The sequence below is a fragment of the Euphorbia lathyris genome, chromosome 6 (genome assembly GCF_963576675.1).
Source record: "Euphorbia lathyris chromosome 6, ddEupLath1.1, whole genome shotgun sequence".
NCBI lineage: Eukaryota > Viridiplantae > Streptophyta > Magnoliopsida > Malpighiales > Euphorbiaceae > Euphorbia > Euphorbia lathyris.
Window position 1 is genome coordinate 83,841,377 of NC_088915.1, and position 25,925 is coordinate 83,867,301.

The 25,925-nt window shown below is 33.8% G+C and overlaps 1 protein-coding gene across 1 annotated transcript; it reads right to left on the reverse strand.

The window, feature by feature from the left end:
• Positions 1-8,120: 8,120 nt before the first annotated feature.
• Positions 8,121-16,032, reverse strand: LOC136233243 (anthranilate synthase alpha subunit 1, chloroplastic-like). The gene is made up of 11 exons (XM_066022862.1): positions 15,838-16,032; positions 14,901-15,085; positions 14,623-14,812; positions 10,753-10,904; positions 10,428-10,543; positions 10,095-10,341; positions 9,939-9,995; positions 9,658-9,810; positions 9,365-9,445; positions 9,190-9,276; positions 8,121-8,513 (listed from the first exon to the last, which is right to left on the reverse strand). The coding sequence occupies exons 1-11, from the start codon at positions 15,974-15,976 to the stop codon at positions 8,178-8,180; spliced, it is 1,743 nt and encodes a 580-aa protein (XP_065878934.1). The 5' UTR covers positions 15,977-16,032; the 3' UTR covers positions 8,121-8,177.
• Between the last annotated feature and the right edge of the window lie 9,893 nt (positions 16,033-25,925).

A 25,925-nucleotide genomic window follows, 5' to 3' on the forward strand; every position in this document is an offset into this window, starting at 1 on the left:
AGGATTTAGAGTCGAGTCTTCCACAAGCGATCCTTGGATGTATCTCCCATTTATCGGGAGTGATAAATGCTCAATCCAATATATAACGACTCCGCAATTACTTCCTGTGATACCCAACGTCTACTGTTCACACCCCAGAGTCGTCTCTGTTAAGGATCGTGTTACACCAGAGTCAAAGCATCACATTCCGTAATCCAGAATACCAATTAATATTCCTTTGAGTCTGAGGATTAGTTATACCTATTAATACCAATGAGATGAACATGTGACAAGGATGAATCTACCCATCCTGTTATCTCAAATCGGATCCCCAATCCTAATGAACAACGTTTCATCGGATCTATGTAACTGTCCAGATATCTGTATATATGAAGCTTGTGAGATCAGCTTTCTGTCGGACAGAAGACATTGTTACATACAAGTCTCAACAGTGATATGTCAATCCCAAACATATCACTTGACTTGGGGTGGTTTTAAATTTATCAGTTTACTATAAAGTTTTGTCTCACTTCATGCTTGTATGAACACTTTATAATCACTTTAAATAAACTTACGGATTTCCTTTTATTAGACTTTATTTAGTGCTTAAAAGGGATTGCCTTTATATAGTTATAAAACATATATCTCATTAAACAAATGATATAAAGAACAATTCATTTACATTAAGTTTGTATCCTAGAACAATTGTCTATAGGACACTAAACCCCAACATACTCCCACTTGGACTAAAGCCAATTGTTTCTAAAACTTATCCCAGTAGAAGTTAGATGACGATCATGTACTCTATGGGTTAAGGGCTTTGTCAACGGATCTGCAACGTTGTCCTCTGTAGGCACTCTTTCTATTCTCACATCTCCTCTAGCCACAATCTCTCTTATGATGTGGTATCGCTTAAGGTAATGCTTGGACGCATAATGAGACCGTGGTTCCTTTGTTTGCGCAATGGCTCCATTGTTATCACAATACAGTGTAATGTGATTTACATTGTCAGGCACCACACCAAGTTCTGTAATGAACTTTCTAATGCAAACCGCTTCCTTTGCTGCTTCCGCAGCTGCGATATACTCTGACTCGGTCGTAGAGAAAGCTACGCTTCCCTGCTTAGAACTCTTCCAACTGACCGCGCCCCCATTCAAGATAAACAGGTATCCTGATTGGGATTTAAAATCATTCTCATCTGTGAGATGACTTGCGTATGAAAATCCTTCTATTTTCAGATCACCTTCTCCGTACACTAGGAACATATCTTTAGTTCTTCTCAAGTACTTAAGAATGTTCTTGACGGAAATCTAATGCTCGTCTCCCGGATTTCCTTGGTAACGACTCGTTACAGATAACGCGAACGCTACGTCAGGTCTAGTGCATACTCTAAAGCTTTGAATGTTCATTGAGATTGGCACTACTCTTACACCTATGAGTTATACTGCTAGAAGTGATTGAGTATGTGTATGTGTATGAAACATGCTTATGTATCATGTTCTGTTGATGTTTATGTTTGAGGTTCTGTATGAGTATGTGTACGATTGTTCATTTGGGCATGTAGCTTATTAATCATGCATCAAGTATTAGAGGAACATTGTAAAAGGGTCATTAAGCATGTGGCTGATTAGGCATACTCTAAAGCTTTGAATATTCATTGAGATTGGCACTACTCTTACACCTATGAGTTATACTGCTAGAAGTGATTGAGTATGTGTATGTGTATAAAACATGCTTATGTATGATGTTCTGTTGATGTTTATGTTTGAGGTTCTATATGAGTATGTGTACGATTGTTCATTTGGGCATGTAGCTTATTAATCATGCATCAAGTATTAGAGGAACATTGTAAAAGGGTCATTAAGCATGTGGCAGATTAGGCATACTCTAAAGCTTTGAATGTTCATTGAGATTGGCACTACTCTTACACCTATGAGTTATATTGCTAGAAGTGATTGAGTATGTGTATGTGTATGAAACATGCTTATGTATCATGTTCTGTTGATGTTTATGTTTGAGGTTCTGTATGAGTATGTGTACGATTGTTCATTTGGGCATGTAGCTTATTAATCATGCATCAAGTATTAGAGGAACATTGTAAAAGGGTCATTAATCATGTGGATGATTAGGCATACTCTAAAGCTTTGAATGTTCATTGAGATTGGCACTACTCTTACACCTATGAGTTATACTTCTAGAAGTGATTGAGTATGTGTATGTGTATGAAACATGCTTATGTATGATGTTCTGTTGATGTTTATGTTTGAGGTTCTGTATGAGTATGTGTACGATTGTTCATTTGGGCATGTAGCTTATTAATCATGCATCAAGTATTAGAGGAACATTGTAAAAGGATCATTAAGCATGTGGCTGATTAGGCATACTTTAAAGCTTTGAATGTTCATTGAGATTGGCACTACTCTTACACCTATGAGTTATACTGCTAGAAGTGATTGAGTATGTGTATGTGTATGAAACATGATTATGTATGATGTTCTGTTGATGTTTATGTTTGTTGTTCTGTATGAGTATGTATACGAGGAACATTGTAAAAGGGTCATTGAGCATGTGTGAAGCATGTATTAAAAGGTAAATTTAGGCTAATTGCATGTACTGATATGGCTTGCAAATGATAAGATATCACCATACTCTTTTTGAAATTGAACATGACCTATGATGATAAGTAAGGAATAAGTTGTCTTGAATAAGTAAGGAATAGACATGCACGAATAAGTTGTCTACTTGTTATAGCATGTTCACTTTGTTGGAAATTAGGCTAAGGTATAGCAGCGGAAATATAAAATTTTTAACCTATTTCCATTAACCCTAGGATCCGTTAATCGTTATTTCATATAAAGAAGGATAATAAGAATTACCTTTTGATGATCAATCTACCGTTGTTAATGAAGTGCCCACAACTCTTCTCCGAGTTCCCAAGCACGAAATAAAACACGGGAAAATTAAGTTAGAATCAACCGTTGAATAGCAGCCAAAGTAGATTGCCTCTAATTAATCAACACAAGATCAAGGATAAAAGAAATAGATGAAATCAATTGATCGGAAGGAAGCCGTGGAAAATCTCGTCCTCGAACTGGGGGTGTCGAAATTCTCTCTCCCGGTTGCACTGAGTATTTCGAAAATCACAGTAGTGATTTGGCTAGTGGAATTTCGAAAATCCCATAGGGGGGTTTATTTATAATCTCTTGTATCTAATCCCTAGTTAGATAGAATTAGGTTACTGAATAGGAATTCAATTCGGAATAGAATTCCTAATTATTATCTCATTATATATCTAATATATTAAAGATAATAATAATAATCTTATTGGATAATAATAGGAGTATTATAATCTAATTAAAACTCCTAACTTATTTATCTCTTAATTAATTTAATTCATAATCCTAATCTAATTAGAATTAATAAAATCAAATTAATTATTCATGTATTTTGACTACATGAATTTCGACCCCCTATGGTCCATGGGCCTTATTGGGCTCAATTGGGCTTCCATCAATTAATTAACATCTATCTCTCTTTTAGGTTCCAAGTCTTATGTGTGACCCATTAGGTTCTTATTGCTTCTAGCCGTATGCAACATTATTAAATAATTTTCAAAGAATTATATTTAATCTTTGCATAACGGAATGATGTACAGAGTATGTGATTAGCAAGTCCGTAATCATTCCCCCAGAGCCATAAGAAGACATGTTGATTCTGTCGTTAACCTTTCCGTATTAGTTACAGTATAATTCGATCCTTTATCAACTACATCCTTGAACTGAATCTTATGACTATGGATAATGTCAAGTCACATATAACGAGACGTTTGTTTTACTTATACAGGCCGAGTCAACTCAAATAGATAGGTTAAGTGAAATCTGTATTTCAAGTCTTAAGCTATCACCTTGCAAGGATTTAGAGTCGAGTCTTCCACAAGCGATCCTTGGATGTATCTCCCATTTATCGGAAGTGATAAATGCTCAATCCAATATATAACGATCCTGCAATCACTTCCTGTGATACCCAACGTCTACTATTCACACCCCAGAGTCATCTCTGTTAAGGATCGTGTTACACCAGAGTCAAACCGTCACATTCTGTAATCCAGAATACCAATTAATATTCCTTTGAGTCTGAGGATTAGTTATACCTATTAATACCAATGAGATGAACAGGTGACAAGGATGAATCTACCCATCCTGTTATCTCAAATCGGATCCCCAATCCTAATGAACTACTTTTCATCGGATCCATGTAACTGTCCAGATATCTGTATATATGAAGCTTGTGAGATCAACTTTCTATCGGACAGAAGACATTGTTACATGCAAGTCTCAACAGTGATATATCAATCCTAAACATATCACTTGACTTGGGGTGGTTTTAAATTTATTAGTTTATTATAAAGTTTTGTCTCACTTCATGCTTGTATGAACACTTTATAATCACTTTAAACAAACTTACGGATTTCCTTTTATTAGACTTTATTTAGTGCTTAAAAGGGATTGCCTTTATATAGTTATAAAACATATATCTCATTAAAACAAATGATATAAAGAACAATTCATTTATATTAAGTTTGTATCCTAGAACAATTGTCTATAGGACACTAAACCCCAACATACTCCCACTTGGACTAAAGCCAATTGTTTCTAAAACTTATCCCAGTAGAAGTTAAATGACGATCATGTATTCTCTGGGTTAAAGGCTTTGTCAACGGATCTGCAACGTTGTCCTCTGTAGGTACTCTTTCTATTCTCACATCTCCTCTAGCCACAATCTCTCTAATGATGTGGTATCGCTTAAGGTAATGATTGGATGCATTATGAGACCGTGGTTCCTTTGCTTGCGCAATGGCTCCATTGTTATCATAGTACAGTGTAATGGGATTGACAATGTCAGGCACCACACCTAGTTCTGTAATGAACTTTCTAATCCAAATTGCTTCCTTTGCTGCTTCCGCAGCTGCGATATACTCTGACTCGGTCGTAGAGAAAGCTACGCTTCCCTGCTTGGAACTCTTCCAACTGACCGCGCCCCCATTCAAGATAAACAGGTATCCTGATTGGGATTTATAATCATTCTCATCTGTCAGGATGCACATTTAACACATAGCCTTTGCAACCAAATACTTTAACTGCATAATTTGGCTTTACGCCATACAAAACCTCAAAAGGTGTTTTCCACTGCAAGACCTTAGTTGGTGATATATTCAGTATAGTTGTGGCATGCAGTAATGCCTCTCCCCAGAACTTGACTGGTACTAACCCTTCCTTCAATAAAGCCCTTGCCACAGTTGTTAAACTCCTATGCCTCCTTTCAACTGTCCCATTTTGTTGTGGTGTGTATACACAAGATTTTTGGTGTAAAATACCATATTTCTGCAGTACTGATTGTGTTGACTTGCCAATAAACTCAGTGCCATTATCTGTTCTAATGCACTTCACACATTGTTGAAACTGTGTCTTGATTAAACATAAAAAAACCCTCCAATAACACACTCACCTAGTCTTTATGTTTAAACAAAACTGTCCATATAACTCTGCTATAATCATCCACAATGGTTAACATGTACCTATCACCACTAGTAGAAATCTATTTGTAGGGTCCCCAAATATCAATATGTAAAAGATCAAACACTTTTATTGATTGAGTTGTAGTGCTACAAAAAGGCCTTCTAGTCTGTTTAGATCTGATGCAAACATCACAAGTACTAAAACACTGAGAATCTACAAACTGAAATACATGAGACAATTTCTCTGCTGAGATATGTCCTAATCTTCTATGCCATAAATGTGTATCAGTGGTATTTTCTTTCACAGAAAAAGCTATGACATCTTTATTCATACTACTACATTCTAACTGCATTAGCTTGCAGAACTCGTTTATCACATTTGCACTAAAAGAGTCTTCATCCAAGAAGTACAATCCTCCCTTCATTCTGCCCACTGCAATGATAGTTTTACATGGCTGGTCCTGCAAAACACAATGCTTAGCCCAGAACAGCATAGTGATTGCATTATCTATCAACAATCTGCCTACTGATAATAAATTCTGCTTGAAAGTAGGCATATACAACACATTTTGTAAAATGCATCCATGTGGTAAAATAACTTCTCCTTTATAACTCACTGAATGCATATCACCAGTTGGCAAAAAAACTCTTCTAGAATGTTGTAGCTTAACAATGTTACTCATAATTGAACAAGTAGAGGTCATATGAGTAGTGGCCCCTGAATCTACTATCCATACTACTTGCTTTGTATTTTTAGTAAAAGAATTACCTGAACAAGCACCTGCAAAACTAGCAAATGCAAAAAATTCTGTCTGCTCAGTTTGTTTGCCTTTCAGTGCCTTTTGTACCTCTCTCTGCATCATTTCCAGTTTCTCCAACATTTCTTGCATTGTATCAACATTATGTTTATCACCTGTTTCACCAAAATCATTGTTATATAATGGATTATCAATATCTTCTTGAGTCACGTTGGCCTGGTGTTTGGATGAACCAGTGGATGGACCAGTAATCCTTTTCCCTTTGAACCACTCCGGGTATCCCTTCAATCTGAAATAGTCATTCTTCTCATGACCTTCCTTCCTATAATAAGTACAAAATTTATCTGACTTGTTTTTGGCATTGTAGCTTGTTTTACCACCAGTGTTAGTGTTGTTGTAAGATTGCTTTCTTCCAGCAGACATATGAGCAAAATCCACAGCATTGTTTGTACTACCACTCCTTTGCCTTTCAACTCTAGAGAGCATAGAGAATGCCTTGTTAACAGAAGGCAAAGGCTCAGTAATCAAAATTTGATCCCTCACATGATCAAACTCAGAATTCAATCCTGATAGAAATTGCATAAGCTTCTCATCATCAATTTGATTTTGAGCTATCTTTCTAGATCCTCCAAAGGTACAGTTATCAAGTGGTTTAAGAATTGCATACTCATCCCACAACATCTTCATCTTATTGAAAAAATCAACTAAGATCATACCTTCTTGATTGAGACTGCAAATTTCCTTACGAAGCTGGAAATTCAAAGGACCATTGCTCTCTCCATACCTCTCTGCAATTTCCTTCCACAATCCTCGAGCTGTTTTGGCATTAATGAACACCGGTGCAAGTTCCTTGGTTACTGAGTTTATGATCCATGAGAATACAAGATCATCATTCTCTCTCCACTTCAGATGTGCATCTGAATCTGGATCTGCTGGTTCTTCATCAGTTGTGATCACACTAGTCTTTCTCTTTGCACTTATGGCTAATATCATCGCTCGCTTCCACGGATTATAGTTTGTGCCATCAAATATGATATGTGCAATCAACAAATTAGGGCTTTCTATACCTTGAACTACTACAGCATTTTGAGTGATACCTAGAGTAGTCATTGGAGATTGTTGTTGAATTTGCTCTGGTTGTTGAACTTCTTCACGATCTGGATCTGAAAAATTTTCTGATTCGCTTGATTCTTCTTCTCGCTCCTCGCGACTGGAATTCACCACTTCACAATACGATCTGTATTGTTCCTTCTTCCTTCGCATTCTCCGGTTATCTCCGGCGACTGTGATTCTCAATTTCTGAGCTCCGGTCTAACCTTGCTCTGATACCATAATGGACAAGCTAAGAAATTGAGAGAAGAATCTTGTTTTATTGATTTAATGAATTAGTTAAAACATACAGGTGTGCTAATGGTGGTTATATATGAAACAGAATTTAGTTTGCTAAAATACCCCATCAGCAGTTACTAAAATACCCTCACTGATTATTAGCTAAATACAAGAATGTCCCTTCTCCTTATTATCCTAATATTCCAATAAGGGCCCAATTTTTTCATTTAGCACAAGGTCCCAAAAATGTTTAAGATGGCTCTCTGGATACTGTCGTACTTGTTTCCATCCGTAATTCGGATCAATAGTTTCATAAAGGACCTGATTTTGAGCCTTTCAACTAAGCCATCTTCGGTTAAGTGTAGAGTATACAGATGAAAAAATATTGCTTTAAGCTATACTTGTTTAAGTTTACTGTTTAGCTAAGCAAATTCTCAAATTCCTTACTCTATATATATATATATATATATATATATATATATATATATATATATATATATATATATATATATAGGCACATGAACTATATGATATATACACAAAATTGGACATAAAGGAGAAGAATTAATATTCTGATTGGGTTCTATAAAATAGTTCTAAGTTTCAGAAATAGAGAGAAAAGCAGCCTCGGCTAAGTCAATAGCACGTGCAAGGCCAGCGGCTTTGTTCTGGCACTCCCGGTACTCATCATCCGGATCACTATCAGCTACAATGCCTCCACCAGCTTGGAGATGGGCCACCCATTCCCGGCGTTGCTTGTTAATATCTTCATACGAATACATGATATCAAATAATGTTGCGGTAGAAAATACCATCATCCGTAGAGACAAGGCAATATCCATGTCTCCGGAAAATGATACACCACCAAAACCGCCACTATAGGGACCTCGCCTTGTCACTTCAAGCTGATCTATGAGCTCCATAGCTCTAACCTGTTGCATGATGTTAAAAGGGGAAGAAACATTGTTGGTTATATTAAATGGAATTGTTAAAGATCATGTTAATATATCCTATGGCCCTGTTTGGTATGCCGTAACGAATGTTGTAATGGAATGTCTATCACAAATACATCATTCAATTTTTCTTTACAAATTGATGTAATGACCATTATATAAAGAATAAGCATGAATCCTCATTACGACTAACTCTTGTACTTTTAATATTAATATTTATTATGTACAATTCTTATTAAATGATAAAACAAAAAAAAAACATGAAAAATGAAAAAAAAACATGAAAATTAAAAAAACACAAAAAAAATTCGAAAAACGTAAAAAACGTAAAAACACGAATAACAGAAAAAAAAAACAGAGCTTGCAATTCATATTTATCATGTTTTTCTCATTTCTCACGTTTTCACGGTTTTTTTATTGATTTTAATTGTATAAATAAAATTTTATGATTACATTTAACTAAAAAAATAAGCATTGTAATGGTAATTACATTTCATCAAAAAAAATTAATTTATCAACAAAACATGGTAATGGAATCACTATTCCATTCCATTACACTACAACTTTAAATGCATTACATTGCATTACGTCATACCAAACGCACCCTACGAGAATTAACGTGTCATTTAGGCAAAGAAATAAAAAGCTAACAAACCTTGGGAGCTCCGCTAACAGTTCCAACCGGCAAAGCAGCACGTAACACATCCCAACAGGAAAGGTCATCCTTGAGCTCTCCGGTGACCTACATAAAGGATTGAATAGGAATGTTTACAAGGATAGTTTTCAACTTTATTTTCATTAGTAAAGTATGTACTTTTTGAAATTCTTACCGTTGAGCTCAGGTGCATTACATGGGAATACCTTTCAACATTCATAAGTTTTTCAACTGTCACAGAGCCAAAATTTGCTACCTGCAACATATATATAATAGATATCAAGAAATAAATATAACACCATAACAATGTAACACTCTGCCCAATATCATGCAGATATTGTCCGCTCTGGCCCAAATCCAACACCTTAGACCTCACGGCTTTAAAACGCGTCTGCATGTATTGGATTCTCATCTTACTAATAAGAGTATCATTTGTAAGCAAAGTGAAATGGAGAATATCAATCATACCTTTCCGACGTCATTTCTGCCCAAATCAACAAGCATGATATGCTCTGCACACTGCTTCGGATCATTTCGAAGTTTTGACTCAAACAACTCATCTTCTGCATCTGTCCTTCCTCTTCTCATTGTTCCAGTCAAGGGCCGGTTAATTATTTTGTTCTATTTAGTCAATATGTAGAAAAGATTTCAACATGCTAGGATTTTTGGAAAATTAAAGTGAACAATAGATAAGATTCGTAAAGATTATTAAACTTCCACAAATATTATTATACATCCTAATATTTTACCTTTTTAACACGAGTAAGAATCTCAGGGCTTGAGGCAACTAAAATACACCCTCTTGCCTGTCAGAGAACATAAATTTTTTTATTGCTTGAACAAGCAAAACAATGAACACACAATAGCACTAAAAGAATATATAGTTTTGACAAGAAAAAACATACTTGCAGATATGTCATGTAAGGGCTTGGATTTACAACTCGTAACGCCCTGTAGACTTCAAATGGGTCCGCAAACGTTCTACGTTCAAAACGTTGACTTAAAACTAACTGGAATATGTCACCCGCGGTTATGTGCTCTTTAGCTTTCGAAACTAGTTTCAAGTAATCTTCCCTTGCCACATTTGAATTTGTCAAAGCTGGGCCAAAATGATGAGTCTCCAATTGTATAAGTCCAGTAGATATTGTTGGACTAAAATATGAACATTCAAAGAAAATATGTCATATGAGTTGAGAAGTAAAAATATAAGGAACCTGAAATGTATAATAGTAACTCACATGTCAGAGTATTGCAGCATTGCCACCAATTTTTTTAATCGGTGAAGACCATTAGAGTATGCATCTTCAACTGATTTGTATCTATCCATCCTTACCCAATGGATCACATGGACTTTCTGAGAATTACATACAATTTCAGTGAAAGAAAAAAATTTTACAAATACAATTTCGTAGACAATCTTTTATGTCAACGATGCATAACTCAAACTGAAGTGATTAAGATTTGTATCTCTGAAATAAGACTCAAACAAGTAGTCCTTTATCATATAAATCTAGCTTTGCAGAACTGATAAAAAAAGTATGTTCAATTATCCTATAACAATACCTTCTCTACATGGTCAAGTACAACCACATCCTCATACAAGCCAAGGTGTATGTCTGGCAGGTTTCTGTCATCTTTAGGAGCTCTTGAAAATGGAAGCTTTTTGTTCTCTACATATCGCACCGTATCATATGAAAAATATCCTACCCAGCCACCTGATTATGAAATATTATTATAGAAAGACTGTAAGATATGTTCAACAATATATAGATTTGCAATGGACAGAAATGTATGTGCACGTACATAAACAAATGTGATTGTAAGAGACAAGTATTTATATGATCTATACTAAAACAAAACATAAATATTTTATAGTCTCATAACTAATATTCCTTGTTGTCTCGATTTGGACAGTTAAAGTCGGTACTACTGGTTGCCATATTTGCTTCACATGTATATCATGCCTGCATCTAAAACGTTGTTGATTATTCCAAATTCGAGCACTTCTCTTTAGGGGTGTTCAACGGTCGGTTCGGTTTGAAAACTGAACCGAACCGAAATAACCGAATACCAAATCCAACCGAATAATATTAACAAACCGAATCGAATCGAATATTTCAGTTCGGTTCGGTTTTCAGTTTCACATTTACTAAATAAATTATTTCTTATTTTCTTATCTTATATTATATCATTACAAAATTTATATTAAAAAATCATGAATCATAATTTGATATGGTTGAATGTACTAATTACTGTTTGTTATAGTATTGAAAATCAATATTTAAATTTTGAAAAAATTGTAAAATTGGGTCAAATGGGATGTCCATTTACATATTTAATCCATTTACTCAACCCATTACATATCTAGACTTTATTTTTGTGACTTTTTCAAAATACCCTAATCTTTCATCTTCCACTTGTCGGACTCTGTCCACCATTGTCTGCCACCACCCATCGCAACTACAACGTCCGCCGAAATCCACGGGAAAGATTTTGTCCGTCGTTGATCATCATACATGGAGGAAAAGCCACTGGATTCACTCATCACCGACCAATGATCTTGATTGTTCTGAATCTGAAAACTTAAATAAGAGAGGATGATGAAATAGAAACCCAAAAGAAAGAAGGTTCGGATTTTAAATCCAAACGAGACAAAAACTCAAAGAAAAAGGAAGAAAAGTTGAGGAAGGAGGAGAGCATGCCAACAGAGGGAGAGGTGGTTCACTGTCGCCGCCGTTGTTGTCGTCAGAGGAAAGAAGAATATTGGCAGTCGTGGAAGTAAACAAAAGAAAAGGAGGAGAAAAGGCGGAGACGGCACTAAATAGGCGGCTGAAGTTTCAGAAATGGAAGGGAGAAGAAGGAGGCCATGGGGGAAACTCTGATTTTGATCTTGAAGAGAGAGAAGAAGAATAAGAGGAAGCAGATGTAAAGGATAAAGAGTCTTTGCGAAGTATGCGAAGTATGCGAATTTGCATATTGCGAATTTGCGAAGTAAAAGTCATTCTGATAATTAGCATATTGCGAATTTGCGAAGTAAAAGTCATATATGCGAAGTCAGACGGAATGAGAAAGAAAAAGACTAAGAAATTTTAAATGTTATATATATATGAAGGGTATTTTTGGAAAGTCATAAAAATATAGTCTAGATATGTAATAGGTTGAGTAAATTGGCTAAATATGTAAATAGGTCCCCCATTTTACCCAATTTTGTAATTTTCCCTTAAATCGTGATTGATATAAAAATAGATTTTTGTTGTATTGATACCTTTTGTTTCAAGAGGTCACCAAACCATTTTCTATTCCATTACTAATTTAAAAATTGAAAACTTTTAACCCTAACTTCATAACTAAGATTACTAATACATAATAAATTTAATTACTCTCCATTTCGGTCTGTTCTGTTAATTCGGTTATTTTATTATAAAAACCGAACAAACCGATATTACCGATATATTTAAGATCGAAACCGAACCTAATAGATCGAAAAACCGAAATTTATCGGTTCGGTCGGTTATTTCGGTCCGGTGCGGTTTTTGAACATCCCTACTGCTCCTAGGAGATGTGGTTACTATATAATATTCTATTCTCTTCATTAATATATATTTCTTACCGCGGCGGACATTTAGAATGCCGCCAAATAATCTAACACTGATTAGCAGCAATTATTAACTCCAAAGCTCAACTCCAAACATAAGATATGCACAGAAAATGTACCTTACTAGAAAGCATGGAATCCATAAAGTTCATGATACATGAATATCCATGGGTACATACGTGCATGTGCACGCGCGTGAAGAACATGGGTGATTGTAACTTAAATAGCATCATAACTAAATTATTCCTTGTTGTCGCCATTTGGACAGTTAAAGACAGTACCAGTGGTTGTCATATTTGCTTGATATGTATATATTTCATGGATTCATCTTGAATTATGACTGAAAAAACTGAACTGAACTTAATTCTACTGAAACTGAAATAATAATATAATCTTTTAAAAATAGCAATAACTAAAATAAAAATTTGATAAAAATAGGGTAATTAATTTATTAGTCCCTATATTTTGACAAAACACACTGTTTAGTCCCTGTATTTTAAAAAACACATGGTAAGGTCTCTAACCTTTTTCTCAGTGAACTGTTTAGTCCTTCCGTCTGTATGTTAGATTTTTTACCGTTTATGACTTCGAAAATGACTAAATTACTCTTTACTATTTACCTTCAAACTTTAGAAGAGGAAATCCAATTTAGAAGAAGAAGCTAATTGTATGGAGAACAATAAAAAGAACAACCCCAATACTTACGAATTTGAACGATTAAGAAGAAAATTAAGAAAAAGAACACTCAAAATTGATTTCTGATGCATTAAAGTTTAAAGGAAAGAAAAATAAAGGAAAAGAAGAACGCAAATCCAAATTGACTAACAAAATCTTCATGAGAGTCTAACGGCAGGGACTAAACAGTTCACCGAGAAAAATGTTAGGGACTAAACAGTTTATTAAGAAAAAGGTTAGAGACTTTATCATGTGTTTTTGAAAATACAGGGACTAAACAGTGTGTTTTATCAAAATATAGGGACTAATAAATTAATTACCCATAAAAATAATAATGGTTCTAATAATAGTGATAATAATAATAATGAAAAAAATAATTATAATTGTAATAAGTAATGATAAATTAGTGAACTGAACTGAACTCATTGATACTGAAATTAAGTAATAAAGAACAGGGAGCATTGGAACGAGTTGTCGTTAATATAATATTCTAGGGTTAAGCTGCAAAAATACCCCTAACGTTTTTTGTCTGGAGCAATTTTACCCCTAATGTCTAAAATGGTACAATTTTACCCCTAAAGTTGGAAGTTAAGAGCAATTTTACCCCTAACGTTAATAAATTGGGTCAATTTAAGAAATAATTCATCAAACTGTCTTCTCGTTCATGAATCTTGTTATCTACACTTCATACCTGTGTAATTTTATCAGTAATAAATCACAAACATTTGTTGGGATGTGAAAAAAAAATAAAAAAATATACTGTCTTTTGTACAAATTAGACAAAAAAAATTCAAAAAATCCTCCGAATTTATAAATATTAATCTCAAATTCTATTATTAAATTATAAAAAACATGAAATCTTTTTTTAGAACGAATTGTTATGCAATTGGTGCAGAATAATGAACAAAAATATCTGTGTTTTATAGTACTGTCTGAAATTGACCCAATTTATCAACGTTAGGGGTAAAATTGCTCTTGGCTACGTTAAGGGTAAAATTGCACCATTTTAGATGTTAAGGGTAAAATTGCTCCTGGCTCAAAACGTTAGGGGTATTTTTGCACCTTAACCCAATATTCTATTATCCTCATATATATATATTTCTTATGGAGGCTGAGATTTAGAATGCCCCAAAATAATCGAATTATGTTGAGAGTTCTCTTACCACAGAAAGCATCTGGAAGTTCACTAATAAGTTGGGGTTTCCATCCCTCGGAAATTCTCCTTGGTATAACCATTGGATCTTCAACAAACTCTTCTGTCAAAGTGCCGTCTTCATGGTCCATGATTGAAACTTTATTTTCTTTGGCCACAATTTCAAGCGATGGTTGAGCTCCAACAACACTGTAACGTCCCTACACCCGTTCATTAGACATTTTATTTTTAGTAAAATTATTTTGACACTTAACAAGAAAAAAACAAGGAAGCATAAATTGGTCTTACAACAGTAGAAGCCTTATGACCAGGCTCTACAGACTCAAAAAGGAAGCTCGGAGTCTCTCTATCATCTTCTTTAACCAAACACCGGTAAGCAATAATCGGAGTTAGCTGGTCGGAGAATATGCAGTTATGAAGTGGCACTATATTTCCGCATGTTGCACCTTTAGCAAAATCCGTTTGATCAGTACCTGAACAAAATAAATCCACATTAGAAACAATAGAAAAGCAGTCCATAAGCATCGTAGAACTTACTATAAATGATTATGAAGAGAAACCAAATACCATAAAAAATATATATATATATATACAGTAAAACCTCTGTATAGGAATAACTTCTATTTTGTTATAAAAAAATTCGGTCCCAACTTGGTAATAACCTCTATTACCAAAATCTATTTAGTAATGACCTCCCAATTGTTATACAAATAGCTCGGTCCCAAATGTATTTCTATATAGAAGTTTTACTGTATTATCAGATTAACCAGTTGTAACATACCATAAAAACACATATTATTATGAGATTCCATTAATTGAAAAACTGGAGAGAGAATTGCACAATTCGAATCTCTGACATTAAGGCACAACCCGCAGAGAAACTGAATCAAAACCAGAAGATTTTGCAATGAAAATATCAAGGAATTGAATCAAAATCTACTTCACCTTTTCTTTCAGAAAACTGGATGAAATAACAAATAATCAGATAAACCAGAAGATTTTGCAAGGAAAATTTCAAAGATTTGAATCAAAATCTACTTTAGCTTTCCTTTCAGAAAATGAATGACTAATTAAGAAGAAATAACAAATAAGCATAACTAGTGTGATATCTTCTCTTTTTCTGGTCTTTCCTCAGCAACAAAAACACAAATGAACTAAAATTAACAATCATCAAAACAAAATTTGATAATCCACAGAAACTATAAGAGAGAAGCATTTTGTTTACCCGCGCATTTCAGTGGCCGGACAGATGAGCTCCGAGACCTGGCCATGGCTGCTTTAAGGAAGATGACCGGAGTTTGAGAAATGCAGTGAGTAAAAGCCATGGATTCGATTGTGACAGAAAACAAGGAGAGAATGGACATGCAGAATGACTACTCTAAAGGAGTAAATAACATAAAATGTAACAAAATTTGTTGTCTATAAGAGAAATTAGGCCCAATATTATTAATAGAAAAAAGTTGGGAGTCCCCAAAATATTTAGGGTAAACAGTGTATTATTAATATACGAGGAATAAACATATTGTTATGTAACAATATATGGACTAATAAGTTATTTACTTTAGATATTTTACATACTAACAGTAAACAGTTAATCACAATTTTACTAAAAACTAATAATCAATCAACTAATAATAAACAGTTTACTGCAACAGCAAACAGCTAACTACAACAGCGATAGCTATTAGCTAGCAGTTGAACCAAACAGATTTAAGTTTCCATTCAAATTGTATGAAATTTCATCTTTAGGGATAAATCATGGGATAAATGTGAGCAAATAATAAATCAGGGTCGAATTATAAAATTTTGAATATATCAGTAGCAAATAGCTTTAAGCCTTAAAAAACCTTTTACATATAAAAGTATGGAAATGCTTATGGTGCCACGTAAATATACCTAGGGTTGTAAATGAGCCAAGCCGCTCATGAGCGGCTCGGTGATCGGCTCGATTTGTAAACGAACCGTTCGTGAGCACGATTTACTGGCTCGGGTTCATAAATGAGCCGAGCTTGAGCAGGTCAAAACTCGACTCAAAAGCTCGCAAACAGACTCGATTAAAATATTTATGAACAAATTTTAGTTTTGTAAAAACTATATAGTTTCATGTTAGTTCACAAATATCTAAACTTAATATTATTTCATTTGCTATTAAATTAGTTCGTTCACAAACATAATAAATGAATAATAGACGAACTATTTGTAAGCATCTTGTTTATTTATTCACGAACTTTGCTTATGAGTTTATTTGTATACACAATTAAAGAGCTATTTGCAAGCAAACTTAATAAATATAATTAATGATTTACTCACAAATTGGATAATTTTCTTAATAAACCAAGCTCAAAGAGGATTTTGGGCTCGAAACAAGCTCGAAGCTCGGCTCGAGCTCGTTTATTTTCGAATGAGTTGAGCTGAGCTTGAGCAGGCCAAGGCTCGGCTCGAGCTCGATCTCGTTAATTTTATAGCGAGCCGAGTTTGAGCATACCAAAGCTCGGGTCGGCTCGATTACAGTCCTAAATATATCCAAATTTAGAATTTAACAGTTATATACACACTTTCACAAAAAGAAACATACGGAAAAAAAAGGATTCTTTACACGAAACTCATTAATATATTAAATATTATATAAAACTCATTAATATATTAAATATTATATAAAACTCATATCATGAAAACTAATTCCAATTATGTCAGGATGATCACTGAAACAGCATATTCCTACAAAATAGGTTCGTTTTTTACTTAAAAAAACTGCCAATGAAAAGAAAATAGTAAAAACTGTCAATGAAAAGAAAATTAGCAAATGTAGTATACTCTGCAATTGGATATGAAAATATCCAAATTCTCCTTCTGGAAACTAGACAACTTATTACATGAATATAACAATTTAATTTGAAGAAACTTATTAAGAACTTCAATTAATTCATGAAAGCCAAGGGTTAATAAAAATTCCATTAATTTCCATTAATTCATGAAAGCCAAGGAGGGACGATTTTACTAACTTCTTTTTAGAAATAGGATAACTGCCAAATATGACAAAAAGGAATAAAAAGGATTGAACCTTTGATTTTATTATAATAGAAAATGAAAAATTGATAAAAGTAAATAAAAAATCAACTTTAATTGTAAAATGTATCTAATATGTGATTAATGGTGTAATTTCCTCTAATATAAACAGTTGACTGTTACTAGTGGCGAATACAGGATTATTCGGTTGGGGGCTGATTTTATACGTGCGTCCGTAAATTTTTTTTTTTTTTTTTTGCTAAATCGAACTTGCTCAATTTTTTTTTTTTTTGTAAATATGCATGTTATAATTTGAATGGTCAAGAACCAATTTTTAAGTATTAATGTATAATTTTCTAAAATTAAGCTAGATTTCGTTTAATAGTCCTAACATGTAAAAAAAATTTGGATCTAGAGAGAGTTGAACAGGTAAAAAAAATGAGAAATTTACACAAAATTACATAAATTAAAAAGTATTTAGAATAAATTCACTATCTTTTTTTAATGTTGTCATTTAGAAGAAAGTATCATTCCTTTTATCTTGCAGTTGCTATACAAACAATCATTAAAAAAAATTAAAATAGTTAATTTCCCTTTCTTTAGAAGGGTGTCGGCTTTTTTTTTTTTTAATGGCAATTGCTTGATAAATTTAGATTTAAAATGTTTAAGCTTGACATAGTTGGAAATTTATTCTATTTATAGAGATACTTGTAATATTTTAATTAATTCTTGATTTATATGTAACTAACCCTTTATATTACTTTTAGAGAGTGAATTAAGAGTTTTTTTGAAAATCTCTAACGTGATAAAAAAAAAAAAAAAAACCCCAAAGACTTAAATATGTCCAAATAAAAACCAAGTAATTAATGAAAAAGAAAATGAAAGATAAAGATTTATGTTTTGTACCATATATCTAGTGTTACTATTTGTAGTCCATTATTGAGGTATCTAATGTTGGATAAACTTCGAGATATAATGTCCTTCAATTTAACACTCCAAATATGTAGGATGAAGGTGACATTTCATTAAAATATTGTCCCACTTTATTTTTTTTTTTGGTAAGAAAGGAAAGGAAAAAAACAAAACCAACAAAAAACCTACACCGGGATCAGTCTAGGAAGGCTGACTCCAATCCTATCCTCTAGGAGAGAAGGCAAAAGAAAAGAAGGAGGAACAGATAGGGTAGAAACACCTAACATTCTCCCATGCCCAGCAGCTGCTAAGCGATCCGCCACGCGGTTTTGCTCCCTAAAAATATGGGAGAAATTAAGATACTCAAAGGCAGGACGAAGCCTCAAAATAGCTTTGATGAGATTCTGGCTCTTCAGACAAACAGCCTGGCTATCTGAAATCCTGTTAATAGCCTCCTGTTAATATTGTCCCACTTTAATAATGTTACTATTGTTTTATCTAAAAAAAATAATATTTTGTTTAATACATTTCTATATCTCTAACTTTAAAATCCAACAATTACCTGAAGTATTAAAAAAAATGATATGATTAATCCCTTAAATTTTACTTCAAAGTAATTGGAAAGTTGGATAATTGAACCAAGCGAGTTTATAAGTAAAGTAAATCAATTTTAAGTAAGTTCAGATGATTAATAGATCACTTTAAGGAGTTCACGGAGTTAATAAGACCATGTTTCCTTTTGATTGAAATTAAATAAACTGAACTGAACTGAATTGAATGGTACTGAACTGAAATTATATTATTAATAAATTATAGTTAGGACTGTTAGGGACTGTTTTGTATTTAGTTATATTAAGTAAGGGTAGGTTAGACTTTTACTAGAGGTTTAGTTAGCGTTTATTAATGGTTTTCTTCTTCTTCTTCTTTGACTTTACTTTTTGTACTCTCTCTTTCTCTGTAGTTTTCTTCCTCCTGTTCATCAATGTTTGACATTGTAATGCAATTCATGTAGTTCTTCTTCAATTCAATAATATAGTTTCATTTCATTCAATTCTTTCAATCTAATATGGTATCAGAGTGCTTTAATGCGTAATTTTTCATTTTCAAAGATCAGTCTGGTCTTTTCCTCTTTGTTTGATCTCTCGATCTTTTTCTAGATTTTCTTGATCAATCTTTTGTGCATTTTCAGATTCCAGAATCGCATTCATCTTCAATCTTCAAATTGATCTCTTGATCGTTTGATTTCATTGTTTTAGAGTGATTTTTCTCATTTTTCTTCCAGAGGAATTTTCTCGATCTAGAGAAATTTTCTTGTTCATTTTCCCCAATTTTCACCTTTCTCGATTGTTATCTCAATTTCTTTGGAAAATGACACAGCCAGATTCAGGAGTCACAATTGCTTCTGCCATAGCAGTTGATCCTTCACTTAATCCTTCCAGTCATTATTTTCTTCATTATGGAGAAAACCCTAGTTTGGTACTGGTTGCGCAATTGCTCACATGGAACAATTATCATTCATGGAGTAGAGAATTCAAGCGAGCTCTGTGTGCCAAGAACAAGATACCTTTTGTTGACGGAAGTCTGGTAATTCCTGTTATTGGCTCTCATAATCGCGCCGCATGGGATCGTTGCAATACTATGATCTTTTTCTGGCTTAGTCGGTCTGTAAGTGCTCCTATTGCTCAAAGCATTCAGTATTTTGATAATGTCTATGATGCTTGGGTGAATCTTGAGAAAACATATTCTCAAGGTAATTCTATCAAAATCTCTGAGTTACAGGAACAACTATATTCATTTACTCAGGGTAATTTGACTGTTCTTGATTATTACACTCAACAGATGATTGTTAGGGAAGAGTTTATAAACTTTAGGCCCTTATCTCTGTGTGTTTGTACTCCTGCTTGTACTTGTGCTCATTTACTGACTAAGACCAAGACTTATCAAGAAGAGGATTTAGTGATTAGATTTCTTAAAGGATTGAACTCTGAATTCAATGTTGTTAGGTCACAAATCTTTCTCATTAAACCCATGCCTGATATTACCACTGTTTTATCAATGATTTTGCAACAAGAGAGGCAAAATTTGGGGAACTCTATTCATATAGAATCTTCCATTAATCTAGCTAAGGGTCATTATCAGGATAAGAAGAGGTCAAGTTTCAAATGTAGTCATTGTGACAAGTCTGGTCATACAGTTGATCAGTGTTATAGGAAACATGGTTTTCCACCTAATTTCAAATTCACAAAGAGCAAGAAAGGCAATATGACTAACAATGTCATTTCAGAAGGGGGATCATTACAGGCAGATGGTGATCATTCTACACATCAAGATGATGTTCATTCAGGAGGAATTACTCTTTCTAAGGCACAATATGTAAGGCTCATGGGATTAATTGATGCTGATGATTCTTCAAAAACCACTCATTCTTCACACATAGTTGGCAACGTGGTTTCAGGTTTGTCGAAGCCTTTGCATTTAGTTTCTAATTTACAATCTTTGCACGATAAAAGTGATACTATTTGGATTTTGGACAGTGGTGCTACTGACCATATTGGAAATAATATGGCTAGTTTTATTAGCTTGCATAAAGTATCAAATGTCACGGTTAATTTGCCTAATAACCAGTAGGTTATAGTTAACCAAATTGGAAATGTCAAGATCAATGATCATATTATTTTGCAGCAAGTGTTCTACATTCCCAGTTTTAAATTCAATATAATTTCAATTAGTAGATTAAATGAACACTCTAAGGTAGCATGTGTTTTTATTGACAATGTATGTCATATACAGGACACACAACTTCAGCTGATGATTGGTTCAGCTAAATTGTGCAATGGTCTGTATATCTTGACTCAAGAGTGTTCAACTGCTTCTCCTAGTAATATTTCTGCTATTTTCACACAGTCTGCTGCAAATAAATCTCAGCCTTTTCCTACCAATGAATTATGGCATCATAGGTTGGGGCATTTCCCTTTTTCAAAGTTAGATTTAATAGGTGGTTTACCTATTTCTGCTGATTGTAATAAAGACTCTCATTATGATTGTAGTGTTTGTCCTTTGGCAAAAATGAAAAGATTGTCTTTTCCTATTAGTACTTCTACTTCTAGTTCTATATTTGATTTAGTTCATATTGATGTTTGGGGTCCTTTTCATACTGAGTCTCATGCTGGTTATAAGTATTTTTTGACTGTCATAGATGACTTTAGTAGATATACTTGGATCTATCTTCTTAAAACTAAATCACAAGCTATTAATTGTATACAAGGTTTTTATTCTTATGTTCAAGTTCATTTTAATAAGTGCATTAAAACCATAAGAAGTGACAATGCACCTGAACTGAAATTAGAAGATTTTTGTCTTAAAAAGGGCATTCTTCATCAGTTTTCATGTCCTTATACTCCTCAACAAAATAGTATTGTTGAGAGAAGCATCAACATTTGATGAATGTGGCAAGAGCTCTTAGATTTCAATCTTCTTTACCTTTGTCTTTTTGGGCAGATTGTGTTATGCATGCTACATACTTGATAAATTTGTTTCCAACTCCTGTTTTGCAAAATAAAACTCCTTATCAAGTTTTGTTTAATAAAGAACCTGTTTATGATAATCTTAAAGTTTTTGGATCTCTGGTTTACATAGTTAATTTTCAAACAGGAAAGACAAAGTTTGATTCTAGAACAATGGCATGTGTTTTTGTTGGTTATAAAGCTAATGTTAAGGGTTACAAAGTTTTTAATCTTATTACTAATTCTTATGCTGTTTCTAGAGATGTGAAATTTGTGGAACACATCTTTCCTTATAAACAAGCATCCCATTTTACTTGTATTTCTGAGGTTCCTGAATAGGTTTTAAGTGACTCTTTCCTAGATAGCTTATCTTTTCAGAATGTAAGTGTTACTCTTCTAGAGATCTCATCTACACATGTGTCTTCTCATCCTCTCAGTAATTCTATTCCTGCAGATACTTCTATTTTGCATGATGATGTTACTGTTGATCATTTTATTCCTGCTGATTTGATTGGTGATATGATAAATGAAATACCTGAAAATAATGATAGTTTACATTCAGTTTCTATTGATTCTACAACTGACGTGGTTAATGATATGGACTTGTCTAACGCAGATGATTCTAATCATTCTGCTGAATCTCTTTCTGATGTTCCAGTTATAGATACTCTTTACCTACTAGGCGGTCAAATAGAACTAGAATTAAGCCCACTTATTTGACAGACTATCATTGCAACCAACTTAGTTCTATTCCTGATTCCAATGGTTCTAATGCTGTTAAATATCCCTTTATCTAGTGTCATTAGTTATCAATCTTTATCTGAATCACAAAGGACCTATATTCTAAATCTAAGCATTATTCATAAACCAAAGAGTTACAAGGAAGTTGTTCAACATGATTGGTGGGTACAGGCAATGAATGATGAACTAAAGGCTTTAGATTTGAACAAAACCTGGATTTTAGTTCTGTTACCACCAGGAAAGAAAACAATAAGTAGGAGATGGGTTTGGAAAATTAAACTTAACAGTGATGGTACACTAGAAATATATAAAGCCAGGTTAGTGGCAAAGGGTTACACACAGGTAGAAGGCATTGATTATTTAGACACTTTTTCCACTGTTGTGAAATTAAGCACTGTTAGGCTTTTGTTAGCATTAGCAGTTACTCAAAATTGGCCTTTATATCAATGTGATGCTAATAACGCATTCTTACATAGAGAATTAGAAGAAGAGGTTTATATGGATCCTCCCAGAAGGATTGGTTTTACCTCAAAAGGGTCTAGTTTGTAAATTACAGAAGTCTTTGTTTGGCTTAAAGCAAGCCAGTATACAATGGAATTCTAAACTTATTTCTTTCTTAACTGCACAAGGTTATTTGCAATGTGAGTCAGGCCATTCTATGCTTGTCAAATATAATGGTTCATTACTTACCATTTTGCTTGTTTATGTTGATGATATCATTATGACTGGTAATGATCATCATGAAATTGTTCATATTAAATCTGCATTGAATAATGAGTTTAAAATCAAAGATTTGGGTACTTTGAAGTACTTTCTTGGATTAGAGATTGCTAGGAACTCTACAGGGTTACATATTTCTCAAAGGAAATATGCCTTAGAGTTACTTGAGGATGCTGGTTTATTAGCTTCAAAATCTGTCGTAACACCCATGGATCCTACTTTGAGGTTGTCCAAAGATAAGGGCATTCTGTTACAGGATCCTTCAGTTTATAGAAGGCTCATTGGCAGGCTCATTTATTTGACAAATACTAGGCCTGACATAACCTTTTATGTAAACACATTAAGTCAATTTTTATCTAAACCAACTGATATTCATTATGCAGCTGCTAAAAGGGTGTTGTTATACATTAAGAACAATCCAAGTCAGGGTCTTTTCTACTCAGTAGAGTCAGAGTTGCATCTTAAAGCCTTTTCTGATGCAGACTGGGCAACATGTGTAGATACCAGAAGATCAGTCACAGGTTTCTGTGTATTTCTTGGGAAATCTTTAATCAGTTGGAAAAGCAAGAAACAGGTGACTGTTTCAAAATCCTCCACTGAAGCAGAGTATATGGCCATGTCTGCAGTGATAGCTGAAGTGCAATGGTTAACCTATCTTCTTAACTTCTTAAAGATCAAGCACAAGATTCCCATTCCTTTGTTTTGTGACAACAGTTCAGCCATTTACTTAACCAGTAATTCCACTTTCTATGAAAGAATAAAACACATTGAATTAGATTGCCATTTTGTAAGAGAGAAACACAAAGCTGGATTGGTACATCCTTTGGGCATATCTACTTCACATCAACTGGCTGACATTCTTACAAAGGCTTTGCCTTCAAGACAATTCAACTTTTTTCTTAGCAAGCTTGGAATTCTCACAATATGTATTCCAGCTTGGGGGGGGGTAATAAATTATAGTTAGGACTGTTAGGGACTGTTTTGTATTTAGTTATATTAAGTAAGGGTAGATTAGACTTTTACTAGAGGTTTAGTTAGCGTTTATTAATGGTTTTCTTCTTCTTCTTCTTTGACTTTACTTTTTGTACTCTCTCTTTCTCTGTAGTTTTGTTCCTCCTGTTCATCAATGTTTGACATTCTAATGCAATTCATGTAGTTCTTCTTCAATTCAATAATATAGTTTCATTTCATTCAATTCTTTCAATCTAATAATTATTAGACTTTAAAAATAGCAATAATTAAAATAAAAATCTGAAAAAAATAATAATGGTTCTAATAATAATAATAAAATAACTATAATAAATAATTATAATTATAATAAACAATGATAAATTACTTAACTGGACTGAAAATTACTACTGTTGAACTACACTGAACTAGACGGAAATTAAGTGACGGAGAACAGGGCCAAAGTTTTTTTCAAAATTGAGGAGGCAATCAATTATTAAGCCTAACTTGAATGGAATCACACACACACACACACAAAAAAAAAAATTAGAACTTTAGCAATAGAATTGTGTCACTGTAGAGCAGTTTTAACCACCTCTATAAGTATTAGCGACGATTGTTCAAATGAGTAAAACCTAAGTTCTTTCTAACGAAAACCAAATGACTAAAAATCAAGTAATTAATGAAAAAGAAAATGAAAGATAAGATTCTTAAAATGTTCTGTACCATATATCTTGTGCTACTATTTGTAGTCCATTATTGAGGTGTCTAATATTGGATAACTTGGAGATATCAAGTCTAATTTAATAGTACATCTGCCGGCTGGATGGACCAAGGTTAATACGGATGGATCAGCTATTGGCCCGTCGGGTGCTGCGGGAGCGGGATTTGTTAAAGGCAGCTTCGCGTTCCCTATTCACGACTCCTATGCTCTCTTTGCGGAACTAAAGGCGATCATATTCGCCATCAAAATGGCATGGGAAAAGAGCTGGAAAAAACTTTGGATCGAGTCAGACTCAGTCGCCGCTGTGCATCTCTTGCGGATCCGATCGAATGTTGTGCTGTAGAGGCTCAAGCAGGAGTGGTTACGATGTTTAGAGCACTGTTCCGACATGGAAATTCACTACAAAAAAAAATAGACCTTTAGCGACGCAATTTTGTCACAGTAGCAACGGTTTTAACCATCTCTATAATTATTAGCGGTGGTTTTTCAAACCGTCGCAAAACCGCCTGCAATACAGGCGTTGCAAATGTTGCAGCGGTTTTGTATGAGCGTCGGGGTAAGGTTTTTGTAGCAACGGTGACATGTACCAACGGAATTTTCCGTCGCTAAATGTAGAAAAGGAATCACAAATATGAGCACCTTTAGCGACGTTTTTTCTACTGTAGAGGCGGTTAAAACCGCCTCTAGTGTTTGTTTTTTTCCAGATTTTGTTTATAATATTTGAAACTAATAATAAATACAATTGCTTAATATTATAAA

What these genes read in the sequence shown, in the direction of transcription:
- LOC136233243 (XM_066022862.1), bottom strand. Translation starts at nt 15,976, where the DNA reads ATGTCCATTCTCTCCTTGTTTTCTGTCACAATCGAATCCATGGCTTTT. An exon ending in CCGGCCACTGAAATGCGCGG is followed by an intron (nt 15,086 to 15,837) that starts GTAAACAAAATG and finishes TATTTTGTTCAG; the next exon opens with GTACTGATCAAACGGATTTT. An exon ending in GTCATAAGGCTTCTACTGTT is followed by an intron (nt 14,813 to 14,900) that starts GTAAGACCAATT and finishes GAACGGGTGTAG; the next exon opens with GGACGTTACAGTGTTGTTGG.